Source organism: Telmatherina bonti (genome assembly GCF_933228915.1).
Source record: "Telmatherina bonti genome assembly, chromosome: 8".
Taxonomy (NCBI): domain Eukaryota; kingdom Metazoa; phylum Chordata; class Actinopteri; order Atheriniformes; family Telmatherinidae; genus Telmatherina; species Telmatherina bonti.
In genome coordinates this window covers 13,915,845-13,935,870 of record NC_136626.1, presented here as the reverse complement: position 1 = coordinate 13,935,870, position 20,026 = coordinate 13,915,845, and the positions used below count along the sequence as shown (strand labels likewise).

The following is a 20,026-nucleotide window of genomic DNA, read 5'->3' as shown; positions in this document are numbered from 1 at the left end:
ATAATACAGTTTTAAAGGAAATAATTAAGGTGATTTAGAAAGACTTATTATGGGAAACTTTCAGCACGGTGTGAGGTGTGTCTTGAGATTATTTGAGGAAAGTGTACAGGAGGACAAAAACAGAAATTGCAGACCTAAAAAACAAATTTTAAAAGTATCTGACAGTGATGTCTTTAAGAAAAATGAAAAAATCCAAGAAAGACCTGTCGAGGGACCTGAAAGATGCATCTCTTAATTGATCCAGCAACTGTTCAATGAAGCCTCATCAGCAATGGTCTCCATGGATAGGTGGCTGTCATGAAGTAAGTCTTAAGAAAGGGAAACAGGGGAAAAGGCCTGAGATATGCCAAATGACACAACAATTGGATGGAAAATCCAATTGACAACAGGTCTTAAGGAGTGATGAATCCTCCCTGAAGCCTCGACATCAGCATTATTGAAGCAGTGTGGGATCATTTTGACAAAGCAAAACAAAAGCCAACATCCAAAGAAGATCTTTGGAATATCCGTCATGAGTAAAAGCTGTTCCTGGAGAGTTAAAAAAATACACACACCACACACACACAACAAGCTGCCTCAGAATTTCAGGATTTCCCGAAGAATAAATGCAGCTGGTCTGAAACACCATTAATCAGATGACACCAAACAAGAGATACCACGAGGACCAAGAAGCTCTCCAAACAGAACAGAGACATAAATTTTAAAAAGTCCAACTTCGCTCTGGATTGTGAAAAAAAAAAAAACTTGAAAATTCCATGTAGCACCATAAAATCCATCATCACTAGATGGAAAGAATATGGCACCACCCACCTGCTTAAGGTAGGGTCGTCTACCAAAACTTACAGACCAGGTCAGAAGAGCATCAATCATAGAGGCAACTAATGCCTCTTTGCCATTAGTATGTTTGTCTCAACTTAACTCGCCTCAGCTCGTCTCAGTTTGGTCCTGTTCCTTTTCCATTGCTATTTAGTACCAGGTCTAAAATGGGCGGGGTTTGTGGGAAATCGCTGTGACGTCAGTGTTGTGCACAACAAGCTCTATAACAACACAGGACCTAGAGACAATCTGCAACTTGGTCTGCGGCTCACCGGTGGCTGACCATAAATTTCATCCATTTGTTAGAACCACTTCCAATCTCGTCTGTTTGATCCACTCTGACCATTGTGGTCCTTGACCTGGTCTCGACACTGCTGAAAACTTTGTTGCTAGCTGTAGCCATTGAGTCGGAAAGCTCTTGATAGATTTTTTTCATTTCATGTCGCTCCATCTAGTTCCCTCTGTATCCTTTCCTCAGCAACCAAGCAAAGAAATGCCTCCACCTCAATGTTGGACCACAGAACAGACATTTGTTTGCCGAGCCGAGGTGAGTTAAGTTGAGACAAGCTGATACTAATGGAAAAGGGCCAAAAGAGAACAAAGGTAATTGTGAAGGGCTGTTAAAGCTTCACAGCAAAGACTGTGCATCTATCCATAGGACCACTATAAGTTGTACAATAACAGAGCAAGGCTTTTTAGAACAGACGTTAGAAAAACACTGAAAGATAAGAGAACATGTTTCTTTTATGAAAAAGTTTCTGTGATAAATTTCAAATACAGAGGAGAAGAAGATCTTCTGGGAAGATAAAAACGACAGGCTTTTTTTGGTCATCAAGAAAAAAATTCAGTGTGAGGTCCAAACTCAACACCTGCCATCACCCCAAGAACACCATCCAGACAGTAAAGCACGGTGTGGTGGCAGCGTCATGCTGTGAGGAATGTTTTAATCAGCAGAAATGGGACACAGGTCAGAATTGAGGGAGCTTGTGCTAAAAACAGAAAAATTCTTTAGGAAAAGCTAGTTCTGTCTGGAGATTTGAAATGGGAAAGTCTGTTTTTTTGTTTGTTTGTTTGTATGACAATAATCCATATTTTATATTTCTATAGGTGTTGCAATCTGTAAACCAAATGATAGCCCCTCAACATAAGCGTTTAAATAAATAACAAAATATAAAAATAGCTTATTAAGCCACAAATATTCCATTCATATCTGGACATGTTCTAATATATCAATCTATCAATGCCTTACCTCTGGAAAATACATATTAAAACATCATTCCTTTTGCACAGTACTATATTTGTAAACACGATTATAATCTGTTACTCCATATATGATTTGCTAACATATTCAGAGAAGTACCCACCAGAGCACATCCAATCACAGAGTTGTGTCAAAGCTGCAATATGTGTGTAATTTATGATCATTAAGGGTAAAATTGATGTCAGACATTGATGTGTTGTACACATCTTACATCACAACCACACTTATTAATCAGAATAAAAAAATCCTCATTTTTTATGTGATATTGTTTCATCAAACAATTCTGTAAATACATAACTTATAGCAGTTAAATATCAATGAAAAGGGTAATAAAGAGAAAGATATTTTGTAAATATTCTTTAAATCCCATCAATCTCTTGGTTTCATTCTTCTCATCATATGGACAGTTTGTGATTGCTGCTACAGTACTGCATCAACATCTAAATATCAAACAACGCTTCTTCAGCACAGATCTTCTGTTTCATAACAAGGATAACTGATACACACAGTCACTAATGTCCCCATGCAGCACTAAGTGGCACACTATCAGTGCATTTCCAGATGCTTTGAGTCAAAACGTATTATCCAAATGCAAAAAGCCATTTATCTCTGTTGTCAGTTAGTCTACACAGCTAGGTTGTCATAAGCTATTCCAGCGCATGAATGTCAGACCTGCATGTTGTCATAGCACTTTAACAAAGTTATGTCCCATGGAGATAATGGTGTATCTACCTCCAGACAAGGAACAGATGCTAAAAGTTGGAAGAGGCTTTCAGTAATGATAACACATGGCAAATTACAATTTAAGACTAAAGTTGTTGCATTTGTCTGCATGTTACACAACTTGAGGTATCCATAAAGTATTTGCAGAATGACACATTTTTTTTAATGCCTCATTTTTCTTATTTCTTAAATTCACATCCTGTATCAAGATATCAGAGGAGCTCCTCTGTGTCTCCACCTAATTCTTCAACATGAGATTTTTATTGTCAACAAAGGGTTTAGCAGGACATTATTTAAGTTGAAGGATTATTACATGTCCAATTCTAACGACGAATATAAAAGAAAAGTAAATGTGAAAAACAGCTGTTCCGGTGCTGTGTGTGTTATTCCCATTCAACTTTATGATGTTCTACATTCCTGTTCCCAGACAGCTGGGATCCTAAATAAAACGTGATAAAAAGCAAACTGCTAAATTTTTGGACTTTATATTTGAACAGAATAAAATGTTGGCAACTTGTTATACATCACATCCTATTATAACAGGTTTATAAGTATTTAAAAACGTAAAGAGATTCATTTTACTTTATACAAGGGTCAGTGACAATTCTATTACAAACTAGTGTACATTATTCTATAGTACATGCACATGTAGTTTAGCAAGTTAAATCACTGTTATATCACTCCATCACAGGGGTCGCCGTAGCAACATGTTAATGAACTGATTTCGCTGGCTTTTGACAGGTGAATAAAAGAAACATGATGCAGCTTGACAACGGTTGTTTAGCATTAAACTGCATTGAGGCAAACATAAAATAGATCTTATAAATAAACATATTTAGCAAGTTTTGTAATAAAGAAATTTGTTATAAAATGTGGGACCATGGTGTAATGTATTTCACATGGTTAGTGTTCTAGACTCCACATCCTGCATTAAAAGCATGTAATGCACAGCTCCTCGTTGTTTAATCCTTACATCTTAACTGGGCAGTTCAGGCTCTCTGTTGTGCTCTGTTTTTTTTAAAGTATCCAGTGTTTTCAACTGGTTACAGTTTGGTCTGTTGAGGGAATAGTTTACCAACTAAATACTTTTACTATGGAACTACATTTAACAGGTGCAGGATTTGGTTTGATATTGTCTTTCTGAAAATGATACTATATACATAATGTGCTGCCTGAAGTCTGTATAACCTATCCTTCAGTAAATCTATCGTGGTGCCTTCTAAGATGTGCAAGTTATCCATGTCATGTGCACTAATGCAGTTTTTCATCTAATCCTAATTCATATCTCCTAAAACAGCTTTGATCAGTCAAAGCCAGAGACAGTGTTTCACTTTATTTGGACTTAGTTTGGAGAACAAAGCTACATTTCTAAATCTTGTTTATGTTATTTCTTCTTTGCTTGTAGGAATTTTATCCTTTCAGTGTTGAATGCAGTGAGAAACTGCGTTCCTTGACAAAGACAATGGATGTTTTATTCAATCTTACCACTGCAGATTTGTATCTCTTTTTAATGTTGCAGCCTGTGGGCACAAAACCACAGCTATTTCAAACTGGTTTTACCTGTATGAAAGGGACAATGCTGAAACCAGTTTGAAAAGGCTGTGGTTTTGTGCCCACAGACTGCATCACTTTAAAAAGCAACTCAAGGCAATCTGGAGAATCTCAGAGAAATATGTGTTATGTGGGAAACAAAGCTGTTTCTCTGAGATTCTCCAGATTATCTTTAATGATGCCGTTTTATGAAAACAATTCGATAACTACAATCTCTGCCAATTTATCCAGGCACGTGTTGCCCACAGAGATAATTAAAGACTCAGTTGCTCTCGGTTATAACATAACATTATTTTTTATAAACAATCCTGTTATAACTGTTGATTAATATTCAGATTTTTCTGTTATAGTTTTCGTGTCTCTGAACCAACTACCGCTAAATAAGTTTTTAAAATCAACATCTTATGCAGTGCCCCAACTTTTTCAGAAATGAGGTTAATACAAACATATACAGTTTTATATACATATTAAAGTAATTCTTTCAGTTTGTGCTCCCAGTCGTGCACAGTAGGTGTTTACAGAACCTGCTCTGTCTTGTGAACAGCCCCAGCTGGAGAAATAAACCATTATATTAATCAGAAGCAGCATACAACTAAAGAATGTATGTGCGGGTGTATTTGTGTGTGAGGTGCATGGGTTTACAGGCCCAGTAAAACTCCTCAGGTGCAGCAACAGATCATGTGCAGCACTGCTGTATTTTACGTTGTAAAAGAAGCGCTGGGACTTAAGTGGTTTTGCAGTGACTTTAAAAGCTTAACAGAAAATGCAAGCAAATACATGTTCAAAATAAGAAATTATCTATAATTCAGACATGTAATGTCTTCAGAAAAAGTGATGGATATGATTCAGACAGTGACTCATGAGACTCAGACTCTTCAGGCCTTAGTTAGAATAGTAACTACTAATAATAAGTTATGTATGGTTGGTAGTCGTATGCTTTACTTTGGTGCATTTAACTTTTTTTTTTTATTGACTGCAGCTTTGTTTAGCTTTGTTGACCCCTTCCCAGATAGCAGACATGTTTGGGCTGAATCTGGTCCATTTAAAGCACTTATGGGTCAGTTACAGCACTGGCCGGTATCATGCAGGCCAGAGAAGGACTGGATGTCAGTTAGCAGCCTTGCAAGGAGTATCGCAAGTCTGCTGTGGGCCGCATGTGTTTCAGATGCCAGTTTTTGGGCTGGATGTGGATAACTGCCAGTATTTTGTAGTATTTTCGGACCAGAGGTGGCCCTAATAAAGAAAGTCTGCCTGGACATAGATTATGGCAATTTCCTGTTGTTGTGGCAAGTTAATTTGTCTGAGGGCCGCTGTGGGCTAAACTCGGGGTTCTCAGCTAGACACATGTTCCAGTAAACTTCCAAGTAAGTCTGTATCAGCAACAACATGTTTCAAAATTAGATCCAATGAATGACTAAACATATACTGACTAAACACACTTCCTACAAAATATGTGACGAGGGATAAGTAATCAACAGAAAATTTGACCACCACCGAGCTCACCCCACTTACTCATCTATTCATCTAAACACCGCTGAGTCACCTGTACTCCAAATCATATCCAAAATATACTACTATGGCTCCTACAGTAGTGGTGGGCTTGAGTTCTGGGAGCCACACGTGCATTTAGTCAGCACCATAAGCCAAGGCGAATTTCTGAATGTACATTCATTATCCGTACTGCTTAGTCGGATTAAAGGTCGCAGGGAAGCTGGAGCCTATCCCAGCAGTCTTTTGGGTGAAAGGTAGGGTACATCCTAGACAGCTCGCCAGTCCATCACAGGGCTACACAGAGACAAACAACCACTCACGCTCACTCCTATGGGGAATTTAGAGTAACCAGTTAACCTAACATGCAAGTCTTTGGACAGAGGGAGGAAGTTGGAGTAACGGAGCGAACATGCAAACTCCACACAGAAATCAAACTAGCAACCTTTTTGCTGTGAGGCCACAGTGCTAACCACTATGCAACCGTGCATGTGGACCATATTTGGGATAAATATATTATCCTTACCATCTTTTTCTTATCTTGGTAAAATGTTATTGGACAGTCAAATAATAAGCACGTCACTGTTTATTAATTGATTTCTTATTATAAAAAATATTTATTAGTCATATTTACAAAGAGAATTATTTAGGCCTCACTCTCCACTTATATCAGATATACATAAATATGTATAGACACGCTGATTATTACACCATAGTTTCAGTTTGTCAAAAAGCATTTGTAACTTAACAAAAGTCCCACTAGGAAACCTCAGTCGCTAGTGTGGGTTTTTTTAAAGTGCAAAACAGGAGGTAGAAACTTTCCTTACCCCCTGAGTCAGGATGCTGTTGCTCTCCTTTTTACCCAGTTCCTGTGTGTGTCTGTGTGCAGGTCGTGTGTGCTTGCTGTTGTGCACTGGATGCAAGTGTGACTGAAGTGTGTGCGTGCGTCTGTGCACTGGAAGTGTGTGTCGAGACATCCAGGTGATCCGGTAGTTGTGAACAGGCAGGTCTCCCTCTCTGGGGGGTTCCCAGTGTAATAAGACTGCCACACTGGCTTCACTTCCCCTTGACCTGAGGAGGGAAAGCTACAAGTCAGAAAACATGACAACATGAATGTAAACAACGTCGTGGTAATACTGTAGAGTAAGCAGTGAAAGACTTTCCTCGCAGCCATCTAGAAGCAGATGTTTGTTAGTTTACAGTCTTCCATTAACTCCATGTAAGTACAGCAGAGGCGCCTTCCTTAACATTATGTTTGGAAGAAGCTACAATTTGAGCCATCACCTCTGTTATTAAATGCTATTAGAAAACCTGTGTTAATCCAAGACATGCTCTGAACTTTATGTGACCTTGTTTAGCAGCTTACAAACTTCATAAGCCTGTAGTGTGGAACTGAAAAAAGATTAGCTATAATTTGCATGCAGTTCATCCACCAGACCGCAGTTTATCTCTGATTTCCTCAAGTGCTGAAAGGTTGCATAGCAACTACATCAGCAAAAATAATAACTGTCACATTAATATGTTTAATATCTTTAAATACCTTTCTATAAACTGGGGTCCAGGTTGCGAAACAACCCCGTCAAGGGTCTGGTTGCTCACTCTGATGTTAATGGGAGGTTCTGGGGGTGAGGGGTCTGTATGAACAAACAGAAGCAGGAAAACATGAAAAAAAGTTTATAGATTAATTAAACTGCATATTTGCTTTGTATTAATCAATAAAAATAGGAATATCATTAATTATTTGTGTTGCTACAAGAAGACAAACAAATAATTTCATAATCAAAATGTATATATCTTTTTAAGAAACCTTATGGCTACTTTAGATCTGTTACATATTCATAATAAAATACCTTTTTAAAATGGATTCTTGAACATTTTTCCTTTCTCACTCAAAAATCTAATGTTTCATTTTAAAAATGATTTGAATTAAAACATTTACTGCAATTAACAACAAGTAAATGCATTTTTTAATGTGTGGCCCAAAATTCCAAGTTTCATATTTTTATACTGGAAGCTTTCAAAAAGACAAATGTTTCAATCAATCAATCAAGAATACTTTATTTATCCCAGAGGGGAAATTCCTGGTCTTTCAAACACTCAAATGTTCATATTGCGAATGTTATGGTGTGGTGTTTTGATGCTTGTCTTAGTTCCAGTTTCCCATCTTATTGTGTAGTTTTCCTTGTGTTTCCTGTTTAGCCTTATTTTCTGCTCGTTTTTTCACCTGAGTTTAGTCAGCTCATCCATTACACCTGTGTCTTGTTATGTGTTCTGTGTATTTATGTGTCTCGGTTTCAGTTTGTACTTGCTGGTTCTCTGTGTGTGTTAGTTCCTTTTGCTGTGGTCTGTTACATTTATTAAAGTAATGTTCTTGGCCTTAGCCTTCCTGCCTCTCCATCTCTGCAATTGGGTCCACATCTCCACGTCTCTGTGACAGAGAAACTTGCCTACAGAATTTATCAACCACATAAAGACCATTTTGTTGTCCACTAGCTCACAAATTCAGTTGTTACTTGCAGTATTTGCAGGTATGCCTTTTTAATTTGTGCTCCACTGAAATCCTGATTCAAGCTGAAAATGTTTAATCTTTAATCCTGTAGAGAGCAAACTTTTCACCAGCTTGAGTCAATTGTCAAAAAATTCTATATTTAATGAGTTGCAGCAGAGAAAATAGTAGAGAAGTGGTTCTCAGGGATGAGGGCTGAATTTCACCCTGCTTGCATTCAAGTCTACAAAGTCAATTAGGTTGATAGCATCAAAGGTCAGCGTTACCAGAAGGGCCTGAAGTTTTTCTTCAGTAGCTACCAAACCAGCGACTAAAGGTGGTCACAAACAGGTACTTACTGCATTCAAAATGAAATCCTGACATCGCTGATCTTTCAGCAACGTCTGTATCTCATTAGAGCCTCAAGCCGTCATGCTGCATGTGATTAAAACTACAAAATGTATCTGATTAGAACTAGACCCCCTATGGCCGACCTCCCACAAGCCCCAGGCTGCTCCGCTGACCCAGATGCAGAGATCAAAGTTAAGGCAACATATTGCAAGCGGCTAGACCTGGTCTGTTTGTGTGCACGCCTGTGTGGTGTTTTCTGTTCTGAAGAGTGTGTCAGTGCCAGGAGTAATTGTTAGGTCAGAGCAGACATTCTTCTCTGAGTATCTGTTTCTCACTGAGTTTGTTTCTATTTGACCATTTTTCCTTGAAATAAAGACATCAAGACTGAGTTTTCTGATCCAGACATTCAGTTGTGATTACTATTGGCATGTCCTGTCTAACCCTAAAAATGCAACGAGCAGAAAAGAGTTTTTCCAAATCAGATTATCTTTCTGGTTAGCATCAGCTCACCATGGAGGAACTACAACCACCCTGACATCTGCCAGCTTCCTGATTTTTGACCTCTGACCTTCAGTCCCTTACTAGTCAGACAAATGATCTAGAAACACAAAACAACAGTGGTCAGATTGTATTTAAAATGTTTAAGTGTGTCTTTAACCTTTAACCCAGGCCATGAAAATTTGTCAATAAACATACTCTCAACATCCAAAACTCAACTTTATCAGCAGCCATGAGTCTGTAAATTTAGAGTTTGGTGGATAAATAATTCAGAAAAAAATTGTCACTGTGATGTCGATGAGTGAAACCACATCTGTGAATTAAAAGAATGTTACATTCACCTTTTCATTGTCTGTACAGCATATCTGATGATGCCAGACAAACCTAAAGGTTTATTTTAGGCTTTAAATACTCAAAATCACATGTACAGCTGCACTCAGCTCCTGGATTATCATGAAAATCTTTCTGGCTGCTGTATAAGTTTACAGACAGAGGTCAATGTGTTCAAGACCTTTTCACACAAGCAATTTAAATACATAACAAACACATTATTGTTATAATGTGTATTTGTTAATCACATATTTATGGAGTCAGGCTGTTGCTACAGAGGTGTTTTTGCACAAAAAGCAGGATCCGTTTCTGTATTATCTGATGAAAAAACTGTCCTTTGTATGTTTGTTTGTTTTGTTTGGTTTTTGTCTTATTCGAGCAAGTTCAGATAAACCTGCCAATTAAAAGCCAGATTGTACCTCTGGGTACCATCTTTCTACCTGACTCAGGAAAATCAAAGGAAGAAAAACTGAGTGTTTTAACAGGTGAGCAAACAGACAATGAACTCTGACAGAAAACAGAACTGAAGGTGAAAATCAAGCAATTTATCATTTTTTACTGCTCAGATGTGTAGGCGCTCCACTCCACATACAGGATGGGAAAACACATCTGGAAAGGTTACATGCTGTAGCTCGTTGCGATCGGACAACTTGTGTTCTCACACGGCTCAACACTGTGTTGTGAATGCAGATGTGTTACAGAGAGGAGGCATTAGACGAGCAGAGTAAAATTCTCTTTAATGTTATCTCAGACGCCTCTTCGTAATCTCCCATAAGCTTTCAAATGATAAAGAACCTTTTTTCCAGTGCTGAGTCCAAATTGAAGTCATTATTCACAATCAAACATGGTCTGGCCAATCCTCGCAGAGGATTTATATCACAAGCCAATCCTGGCCTGAGACCAATATGACCTAAGTCTGTTGAACATGAGATAAAGGACCTCATAGAGTGTGTTTGTTTGTGTGAGTGTGTGATACACTAACTCTCACTTTCACCCTGTCTCACTGACCCAACCCAGGAATTTCAGTCTGGCACTTCACCAAATGAATGAACATGTGTGTGTGTTTGCAGTATGCATAAACCTGTCCCTATGCAGTTGTGTGTAAGCTATCCTGTTTCCTGTCAGTGTTTTATGGACTGTCTGATAGTATTCTACTGAGTGTACCTTATCCATCAAATGTAGGTGAAAAGGAGAGTGGAGACAGAGAAGAAGAGGAGTGAAAATATTCCTGAGTTTCTTACAGCTCAAAAGGGAGATGTAATATCTCCCATAAAATGACATAAAATGGACATAAGGGTGCCTCATAACAGGATATCAAAATTCACTGGTATTCATTGGAAACATGCAGGAGGGATGAGTTGGGTGGGACAAACAAGCAATTTCTCTAAAGAGGACCAAAGTATGTGTACACAGTGTTTCTGTTACCTTTACTGGAGATGTAGTGTTTGCTGGGTGTGGTGAAACCTCTGCTGCCATGGCTGTTGATGGCTGCTACCCTGAACTGGTACCAACGCTGGGATCTTAGATCTGACAGAACCACATCCTCTGACAGGGTCTAAAAAACACAAATACGATATATTACTATGGTATTAAACACTAAATATTTACACTTTCCGTTTTATATACTTATTACCCAGTTAGAATCAGACATTACTATTTCCACATTATCTAATTGGCCCATATTTTTCATGTGATAGTGTAAGGAAACTTCCAGATGTGAGCAGTTCATTCTGTCTTATACTCACTTCATAATGACTTCGTAGAGCTTGATGGACACCTATAAGGCCATATACTCTGCCGAGTTTACTACAGGTTTTGCTTGTTCAACTAAAATGGCAGTAACAGTGAACTGCTGCTCTGAGTAAGAGTTAGTAACTAAAAGACGATGCATCCTCAGTGATATTTGGTGTGTAACATCAGCAAAAGACTTCTAATCTGAACATGAGTTTTGTAAAGAAATGGGGGGTTTGGTCATTTAATTTATATGAATCGGGGCAGGTTATTCCTTGTTAGAAGCTGAAATATTCCTCTGCACAATGCAGATGTAGAATCACAAACACCTTTAATATTTCCAAATATTATGATAACAATTATTTGAGCTGACTGTCATTTATTGACTGAATGACAAAACTAACAGAAATTTGATGATCATGAGTACTGGTCAACACCTATAGTACAATAATAGTACAATAATACCTGGGAAAGAAAGATCTTTTTTAACTGCTGTTGTATTTAACTGTATCAGTCTAACCTTGGCATTTCTAAAACACACTGGCAACTCACAATTATACAGCAAGTAGAAATTCTTATGAAGCCGGATGATCACGAAGGAATTTCATCTTATTACAGTAAAATGAAATGATTTTCCTAAATTATGGGTAAAATTGCCAAAGATTCACATGTTTTGTCTCTTTGACAGTGCAAACGTAATCATTGCTTAAAAGCTGCTCATCCACACTCAACATGCACACACAGACACGAGCTGCCATCTATTTAAGTCCATAATGAGCGTTCAGTCATTCAGAGTCAGCCGGTGGAACGACTGTGGCTGCCTGTGGTTCCCTTTAAAGCTCTGCTTATTTACCTAACCTCACACAGGCACACGCGCACGGATGTACAGTGCACGCACACATTCAGCCAAACGCACATGTACGTGGGGTTTACCCTGGCAGAGTGGGAGACTGGCTGGAGTGGAGAGGTTTAGACAGCAAGGCAGCAGACTGATGAGGTGGAAACAGAGTCTAACATCCATCTCCATAGCTGAGAAGTTTCATCATTCAAGGCAAATTGAGAGTTATGAGGTAAAGATATGTTACAAACTCTGTGGTGTTGCTTCACTGTTAAAGGTGCAGAGAATCATTTTTATGGCTTCCAGGACTCCAAAATCATCTGGTTTGTTAGTTAGACTCACTCAGTGAAATGCTGTTATTAAAGACATTTTTCCTCAACTATCAACTTATTTGTACAATTATGCTCCTTTAAAAATATGCATTGAGAAATAATTTATTATTGGACAAATATATTTCTGTAACAGTCACTATAATCCTCACATCAGCTCAAAAGTCAATGATTTTTAAAAAAAAAAATCATTATGTTGTCGACGCTGCTGTTACAGTCATTATTTACCATAGTAACAGTAGCCCATGGAGATGCATGGTCTTCACTGGGGTGAATACCGACGTTCCAGCGGGACTGAAGCATGTAAATGACAGGTTCCATGCTGACGTTAAACTTCGACACCCATGCGACCTTAACACGACCCTCAGAATCTTCCAAAAAACTCATCTCTCTGCGGGGCTTCAGAGGAACACCTGCAGGAACAAGACAGGAAAGGAATGTAGTTTGTGAATGTGCCATATTTGCAGGAGTAAAACTGAATTTACTGGAATAAATATAAAACTAGGAACAGATGGTACAGACAGCTAATAAAGAGCCACGACTGTTGACAGGATGTATAAAACTTTTGTATTTTTTTACTTATCCTGTCCAGCATCTCAGCAGGCTAAATGATGTTCTGGCTGTCGTGTTGTGCCAAAGAAATGAGCTTTACCGAGAGGACGCTTAAAGGATATAAAGTCCTTCACACTCTTTGTGGATATAAAGCTTGACACTTGAGTATATTTGTATTTTTTGTTTAGTAATTGCTGAAATACATGTTATTGCTAAAAAAAGAAAAAAGAAAAAAGAAAAAAGAGAACAGAAAACGTTGTATGGTCTACAAAAGAAAACAAAGCAGAGAATGATCAGGAACACCTACAAAAACAAAACTTTAGAAAAATAAGACAGACATAAACAAGATGTTTATCCAAAATTTGATCATATTTTCTAAAAACCATCTTTCTGTTTGTAATTTATTACTTGTTAAAAGAATTATGTTTAAATAGCTTTATAGTGAATTACTTTTTTAGACTGCTAAGGCATAGTTGCATATTGTCTGTTTAAACAAGCGCAAGTTTTAGTGTGTCCTCCTCTTTACCCACTTGTGTGACAGGCAGATCAAAACCCATGAATGACATATAGAAGAAACACATCAGAGTGGCTCAAGAGAAGGACATATACAGGCACAATTGGGCATCTGTGTGTGTAGCAGGTCGTGTCCAGAATTTAGTGTTAGCTTAACAATGCTACTTTATGGGGAGCTAAGTAGCTTTTTCAAGGAAATGAGTGTGTTTCATGAATCTGGAAGTGTGTTAAACAATATGTTGGATCATTTTGTAAATATTTTTTGAGACTGCTATCCAACTTGGCCATCAGATGTTTTTACATCATTTTTACACACTGTTCCTTTAAGTCAGGAACGTCCATTTCTGGTGCCTAGGAGCCACTGTCCTGCAGATTTGACACATTTCATACTTTAACACACCTCACCTAGAATTGCAACAAAGTGCATGCCCCTCTTTTATTCACTAACCAACTGTTGGAACCAACTTTATAAACACCTTGTTAACGACTGACACATAATAGTCCATTTAAATGAAGTTGTACAATTTGCATGCAACTTTAAACAGCTAACAAAAAAAAGCCCAGTGTAAAGCAACATGGCTCCAACCAGCCCTTAATGTGTCCTGAGTCACTTGCAATTTCATGGAAAAGTATGATGTGATCACTTAAAATTTAAAATTGTGAAAGACCTTTGCTAAAGCCAAGCAAGAGAAGGTCGCAAAGTTGCAAAATTAAAAATAGAAATGTCACTCTGTGTTTTGTTTGTGTCAAATTATTGTAGCAGCCAAATCTTAAACACATATGAGGTTGTTTGAACCTCGATCGGAGCACCCTGGGACGTGAGATGCAGTCAAGCAGGCAGTACTTAGAGATCTTTATTGCATTAAGATTTAATTGAAATCATTTGTGAGACACTTTTGATCAAAGCAATTCACAATAAGCAAGTTTAAAACACTATAGTTACCAGAGCCAGATGTCATGACAAATTTTGGAAATGTACTCTTCCCAAGAGAACAGAAAGCATGTTCATTGCTTTTCATAAGCTTCACCAGCGAGAGTGAGCATATCACCTATCAGAGCTCTTGTCTAAAAAAAGAAAAAAAAAAAACTCCAATCAAGTAACTTTAAAACACAAATTATTGTTAATCAGTATCATCTGTGCGGAACAGCCAAGTGTCTTAATCAGATATTGTAAAAAGCTATTTTCTTCAAGCCCCAAACAGCTGCCAAGGAATTGCCTTTACCTTTGTATAAATTGGCAGGAGCTTGACAAGTATGTCCACAGCCATTAAAGCAGCACTTCCTGGAAGATGGGCAGTGCTGGTCGGATGAGCAGCTCTCCACGCAGGCTGCAGCGAATCCTGTGGCTCGCTGAGGTGGGGGGCAATCTCCCTGGCGAGACGACCTCAGAGAAGCCAGGAACTCCCTGCTTGTCACACACTCTGTCTGCTTCTAAGAAAGGCCGAAAGCACAGGGGGGAATATATCATTATTATCATTACAGTTTACACACTGCGATAATAATAATATGCAACATATAAGAACACACACAAGGCCATAAAAAGACTCAGGAGGGGTGAAAGTGTTTCCTCTGGTAAACTCCTTGAAAGTTGCCTCTGAGATTTGGTCTGAAAGAGTGTGTGTGAGTTTGTATATTTGTGTGTATCTGAGTCCGTGCACATGGCTGCAGCTCAGCAAGATGTAAACACGAACTTTAGCTAATAGCTCTGAATTACCCTGTGGTCCAAAGCAGCCAGCCAGTCAGCCATCCAGACTGTAACATGCTTCAGCTATTGTGATGAAAAACTTATCTATCCAAAACCCACAGCAACTGGCTCTACAAATAATCATTTAGGGCCACACACAAACACAAAATACACTTGAAAATTGTTGCACTCACGCTCATGAATGCTTTAGAATAACTCCTAAAAAGTTATTTGTGATACACATAAATAGCCTAAAATCACACAAGAAGACTCATTCATTTTAATGCCATGGAAACATCTTCATCATGCCAACAAAAGCACATTTCTAGAAGAGGAAAGACAATGCCACCAAGGCTGCTGTAACTTTCAAACAAAAAAACTTGCATTTTTGTCTTACCTCGCATGACTTTGAAGAAAGCACCTTTTTGGTTTCCCATAGTTCTTTGCATGGCTGAAGGCACTGTGCATGAAACATACAATCAAACAAACAAAATGAACATCATAAAAAAAAAAATTGTTTTTTTTACAGTTTCATTCCAGCTTTCTGTGCCATCATATCTAAATAAATGAGCACAACTAATAAACATATTAGTGATATTAGCCCTCCATTAATTGCCTTGTAAACTAATACTATTAATAATCAGTTTGCCAAAATAATAAGCCAAAAACACACTGTAAAACCTTTCACTCTAAACTGCATAAGACTAAAATAACTGAAGGAAAAAGGGCATTGCAGCGAACAAATAGCCAAGCATTACATAGTTACAAGATCTGCAGCAACAGATCTCAGTGTCAAAGCCAGACGAGCTCTCAAAAGAAACACACACACTCCCAAAGCACACACTCATCTGGTTTGCCACCTCAGTGAACTGGTGAATGATGGCTCTTACCAAATTAAAACCAGACAACATATAAAAACAGCGGTTTCACCCTCAACCTCTTCTCTCCCCTCCTCCTCCTTTTCTCTGCCTGTCTGTCTCCCTCAGTTTCCCCATGCGCCTGGCTTCAATCATTTCTCCAATCTATTCCACCCCACTGTTTCCAGAAGAAGAGACAATTTTTTTAAAATAGCATAAAAACTTCATCTTTGAAAAAAAAACAAATAGGCTACTGTTGGATGAGATCATTAATCACATGTAGCATCTGCAAACAGAACCCAGGGAAGTCGTATGTGTTTGGTTGCTCAACCTGTTGGACATAAAAGGAATTTCTTAATATTGTTCAACGTTGTACATAAAGTTTGTTTTAAGTCACGGAAAACAAAGTTTGCCAATGCTCGACTCAAAATCTCTGTGCGAAGCTTGCAGAGTGTCTATCTCAGGCTTGAAACGTGGCTGTAAGTTTGTAGCTCATTTCTCCACCGGGAAAAAAAAGTTGAAGGCACTTAAGATTGACAGCTTACAATGGAATTACAGAAAAATGTCCAAAACTCCATTCAGCCATCAGTACGTGCCAGCATGTTCTGACAGCCATATATTCTTTACAGAAATATGTCTGTAGTCCTCACAATCCTCACTCTCATGAGCAGATGGTTCACTAATTTGATCAGTTTAGTCATTTCTATCTGAACTCTGTTTATCAGCTGAGTACAGTTTTTGATGTTTACTTCTTTCTGTCTAATCAAACTCTTCTGTATACTCACTTTGAAAATCACATACTTAATAAATTCCTCTCAAAGGTAAATAATAACAAATTGTAGACTACTATATATATTTGAGATTAGTTTAAAGACCTTCTTAAAGAGGTGGATAAAACCGTTTATATATATATATATATATATATATATATATATATATATATATATATATATATATATATATATGTATGTATATATATATATATATATATATATATATATATATATATATATATATATATATATATATATATATATATATATATATATATATATATATACATATATATATGTATATATACATATATATATGTATATATGTATATATATGCTGCGGAAGCAGCAACTCCGCTACATGCTTTTCCGTGTTAACAACGCCCACCTCAAATGTCCAATCAATCACACAATACTTCTCGGAGCCCCGCAAAAAAAAACTTCTGCCAGCCCTGTGTGTCGAGAACTGTCATCAAACGCATCCGCAAGAACAAAATGACGTTCTCGCTTCTCATGGAGTATGTAACAAGCTTTAGTATAAGTGATTGTTTCTCTCTTTGTGTTGGCCCTGCGATGGACCAGCGATCTGTCTAGGGTGTATCCCACCTTTCACCCAGAGACTGCTGGGATAGGCTCCAGCTCCCCTGCTACCTTTAATCGAACATCCATTGTGGCAGAGATTGAACAAGGTGAAGTCCTTGTTGACATTCCTCAAGGATTTGGCTCCACATTGACATGATAGCGTCACACAGTTGCAGCAGATTTGTCATCTCAACATCCATGATGACAATCTCTTGTGTTCCACCACATCCTCAAGGTGCTTTATTGGATTGTGAACTGGTAACTCAGGGGACATAGAAGTACATTGAATTGACTGTCATGTTCAAGAAAACAGTTTTACATTATTTACACTTTGTGACATGGTGCATTATAATGCCTAAGGTAGTCATCAAAGGATTGGTACTGAGGAGTCCAAACTGTGCAAAGAAAATATTCCCCACACCACTAATCCATCACCTGTTGCTATTTGAATAACGATTGCCTTTCCTTCATCTCAAACCAGTCTGACCATTCATCTCAGACCTTTGACATCAACAAGGATTTTTGGCCAAGACAACTCCTGCTCACTGGATATCTTATCTGTTTTGAACAATGTAAGTCTTGGAGATAGGTGCAATAACATCTCAGTAGCTCAACAGTTTCTGAAATACTCACACTGGCCCACCTCATATCATCAACCATCCCACATTAAAAGTCACTTAAAACCCCCTTTCTACCATTTTTAAAATTCAATTTAAACTTCAGTCTGTCATCTTGGACATGTTGTTTTTTCTTAAATTATCCAGGATTAAAGCAAGCAGCTGCGATGGAGTGGAGAGCTGTCCAGGGTGTACCCTGCCTTTCACCCAAAGACTGCTGGGACAGGCTCCAGCTTCCCCACGACCCTTCATCAGATTAAGCGGTTAGGAGAATGAATGAATGAATGAATAAAGCAAGCAGAATATTGGTCTTACTGATGTGTCATGCTTGGGCATGACTAAATGCACAAATGCAATAAGTTGCAGTTAGTTTTCAATATCTTAATTCCTACAGCGATTTCGAAACATGTACTGGAGAAAGTTCATCATAAATCTACATTGTTTCTGATTGCCCCAGCAGATCTTATCTGCCCAAAAAGCTTATAAAGCAAAAAGAAAACAGCAAATAAACACCAATGAGGCGAGATAGGGACATGAAGAGCAGGTGGATGCAGAAAACACAAATTTAATCATGGCAACAACTTTAGCAAACCAGGCTGGAAACCAGAATCATGGACAGCACAGAGAAGCAACAAACAACCTGGCAAAGAGTAACTGAGTAACTAGAAAGTATATGGGGCATCCAGGGATTTACATTCACACATATAGTTGAGCCTTTGCACTTTGGTGTCCCTTGGAGTTCTCTCTGAAACCAGTAAAAGTCAGTCTGATATTGACTCTTTCTCTGTTACTTTCTCTTTTTCTCTTGCTCACTTCCTCCGATAATGCCTTCCTGTCTTCTAAGCTCAATAAGCCATGGCGCACACCAGCATGCTGACTGGAAATTTTTCTGGCATATGATGCAGTGCCATGACGGAAAACACAGCAGTCAGGTGATGCTGGGAAAAAAAGTAGTGTAGTGTGGCGTTTCAGTCTCAGGAGTCGGAAGGTCAATGACAGCTCCAGGAATGTGCATAATGGATGTCAGTGTGCCATCAACATGAGTCAGAAGCACAGGGTTTAAAGACAGAAAAGTTATGTGGTGTTGCTTAAAGTCCACCTCACTGATATTACTATGTGGTTGCATCTGTCTTTTATATCCTGACTATGATTCTGAACAGTTTGACACAAAAGTCACATTTTACTTATTTTACTGATTTCCAATTCAACTTTTGACAGAGTAAATTAAAAATTCATAACTTTATGTTGATAAAATTGGTTGAGAAAAGGGTGAGAAGGGCATAAGCTGGGTAATTTCTGATGGCTTTAAGCTGAAAATGTTTATAGTATGTAAAAAAAAATAATACTCAGTTTACACACTTAAATATCCCTTTATAGTAACAAATCAACAAAAAGTACAATTGCTGCATTTCTAAGAGGTGCTGAAAGACAGACAGCTTGATGAATTAGGCATGTGAAAAAGACAACAGTAGAAACAGCTATGTTAGAGGTCCAAAATATTACTGTTTAAGACATGTAACAAAAGAGGTTAGATAAATGACTTTCTTGGTGTCTATGTGTGCACAATTTGCAGAGGAGTTTCTCAGATATCCCTCAAATAATTAATCACGCAAATGTACACACCTTGTCTCTCAGCCCTCCTCTGGGCTCTCCTGCTATTTTATGGCTTCACCTGCCACAGCAGAGGGATGACAGCCACATTCAGCAACAGGGAGAAGAGGAAATGTGAGTGGATGGTGGTGGAGAGGGGGTCAGGGTGAACTTAGAAAGGAGGGAAGGGGGGGGGGAGTGTGAGTGCCAGTTGAAAAGGAGAGAGGAGATGAAAGACAAACAGTGAAACAGGTCCGGGGAAAATGGAAGATAGGAGTTATAGACTTACAGCCACCAGATGTGCTCATTCTCCATATGTCACTACATGGTGGATGGATGCAATGTGAAAAACGACTTCTGTTTATGTGGATTTTCAGCTTATTAACAGCGAGTAAGATTCAATTTGTTCTTCTGGGATAGCTTTCTAAAATTCAGCTCCTTTTAGGATCTTTTTTTA

At 38.2% G+C, this 20,026-nt stretch overlaps 1 protein-coding gene across 1 annotated transcript in view; it reads right to left on the bottom strand.

Annotated features, from left to right (window-relative positions):
- Positions 1–20,026, bottom strand: part of anos1b (anosmin 1b) — a 54,155-nt gene that overhangs the window by 11,153 nt on the left and 22,976 nt on the right. Inside the window, exons 3-8 of the mRNA XM_079244744.1 lie at positions 15,548–15,610; positions 14,690–14,897; positions 12,630–12,814; positions 10,929–11,058; positions 7,380–7,473; positions 6,667–6,910 (exon numbers count right to left, since the gene is read on the bottom strand). Of these exons, the coding sequence (XP_079100870.1) occupies positions 6,667–6,910; positions 7,380–7,473; positions 10,929–11,058; positions 12,630–12,814; positions 14,690–14,897; positions 15,548–15,610 (924 nt within the window). The remainder of the gene's footprint in view (positions 1–6,666; positions 6,911–7,379; positions 7,474–10,928; positions 11,059–12,629; positions 12,815–14,689; positions 14,898–15,547; positions 15,611–20,026) is intronic.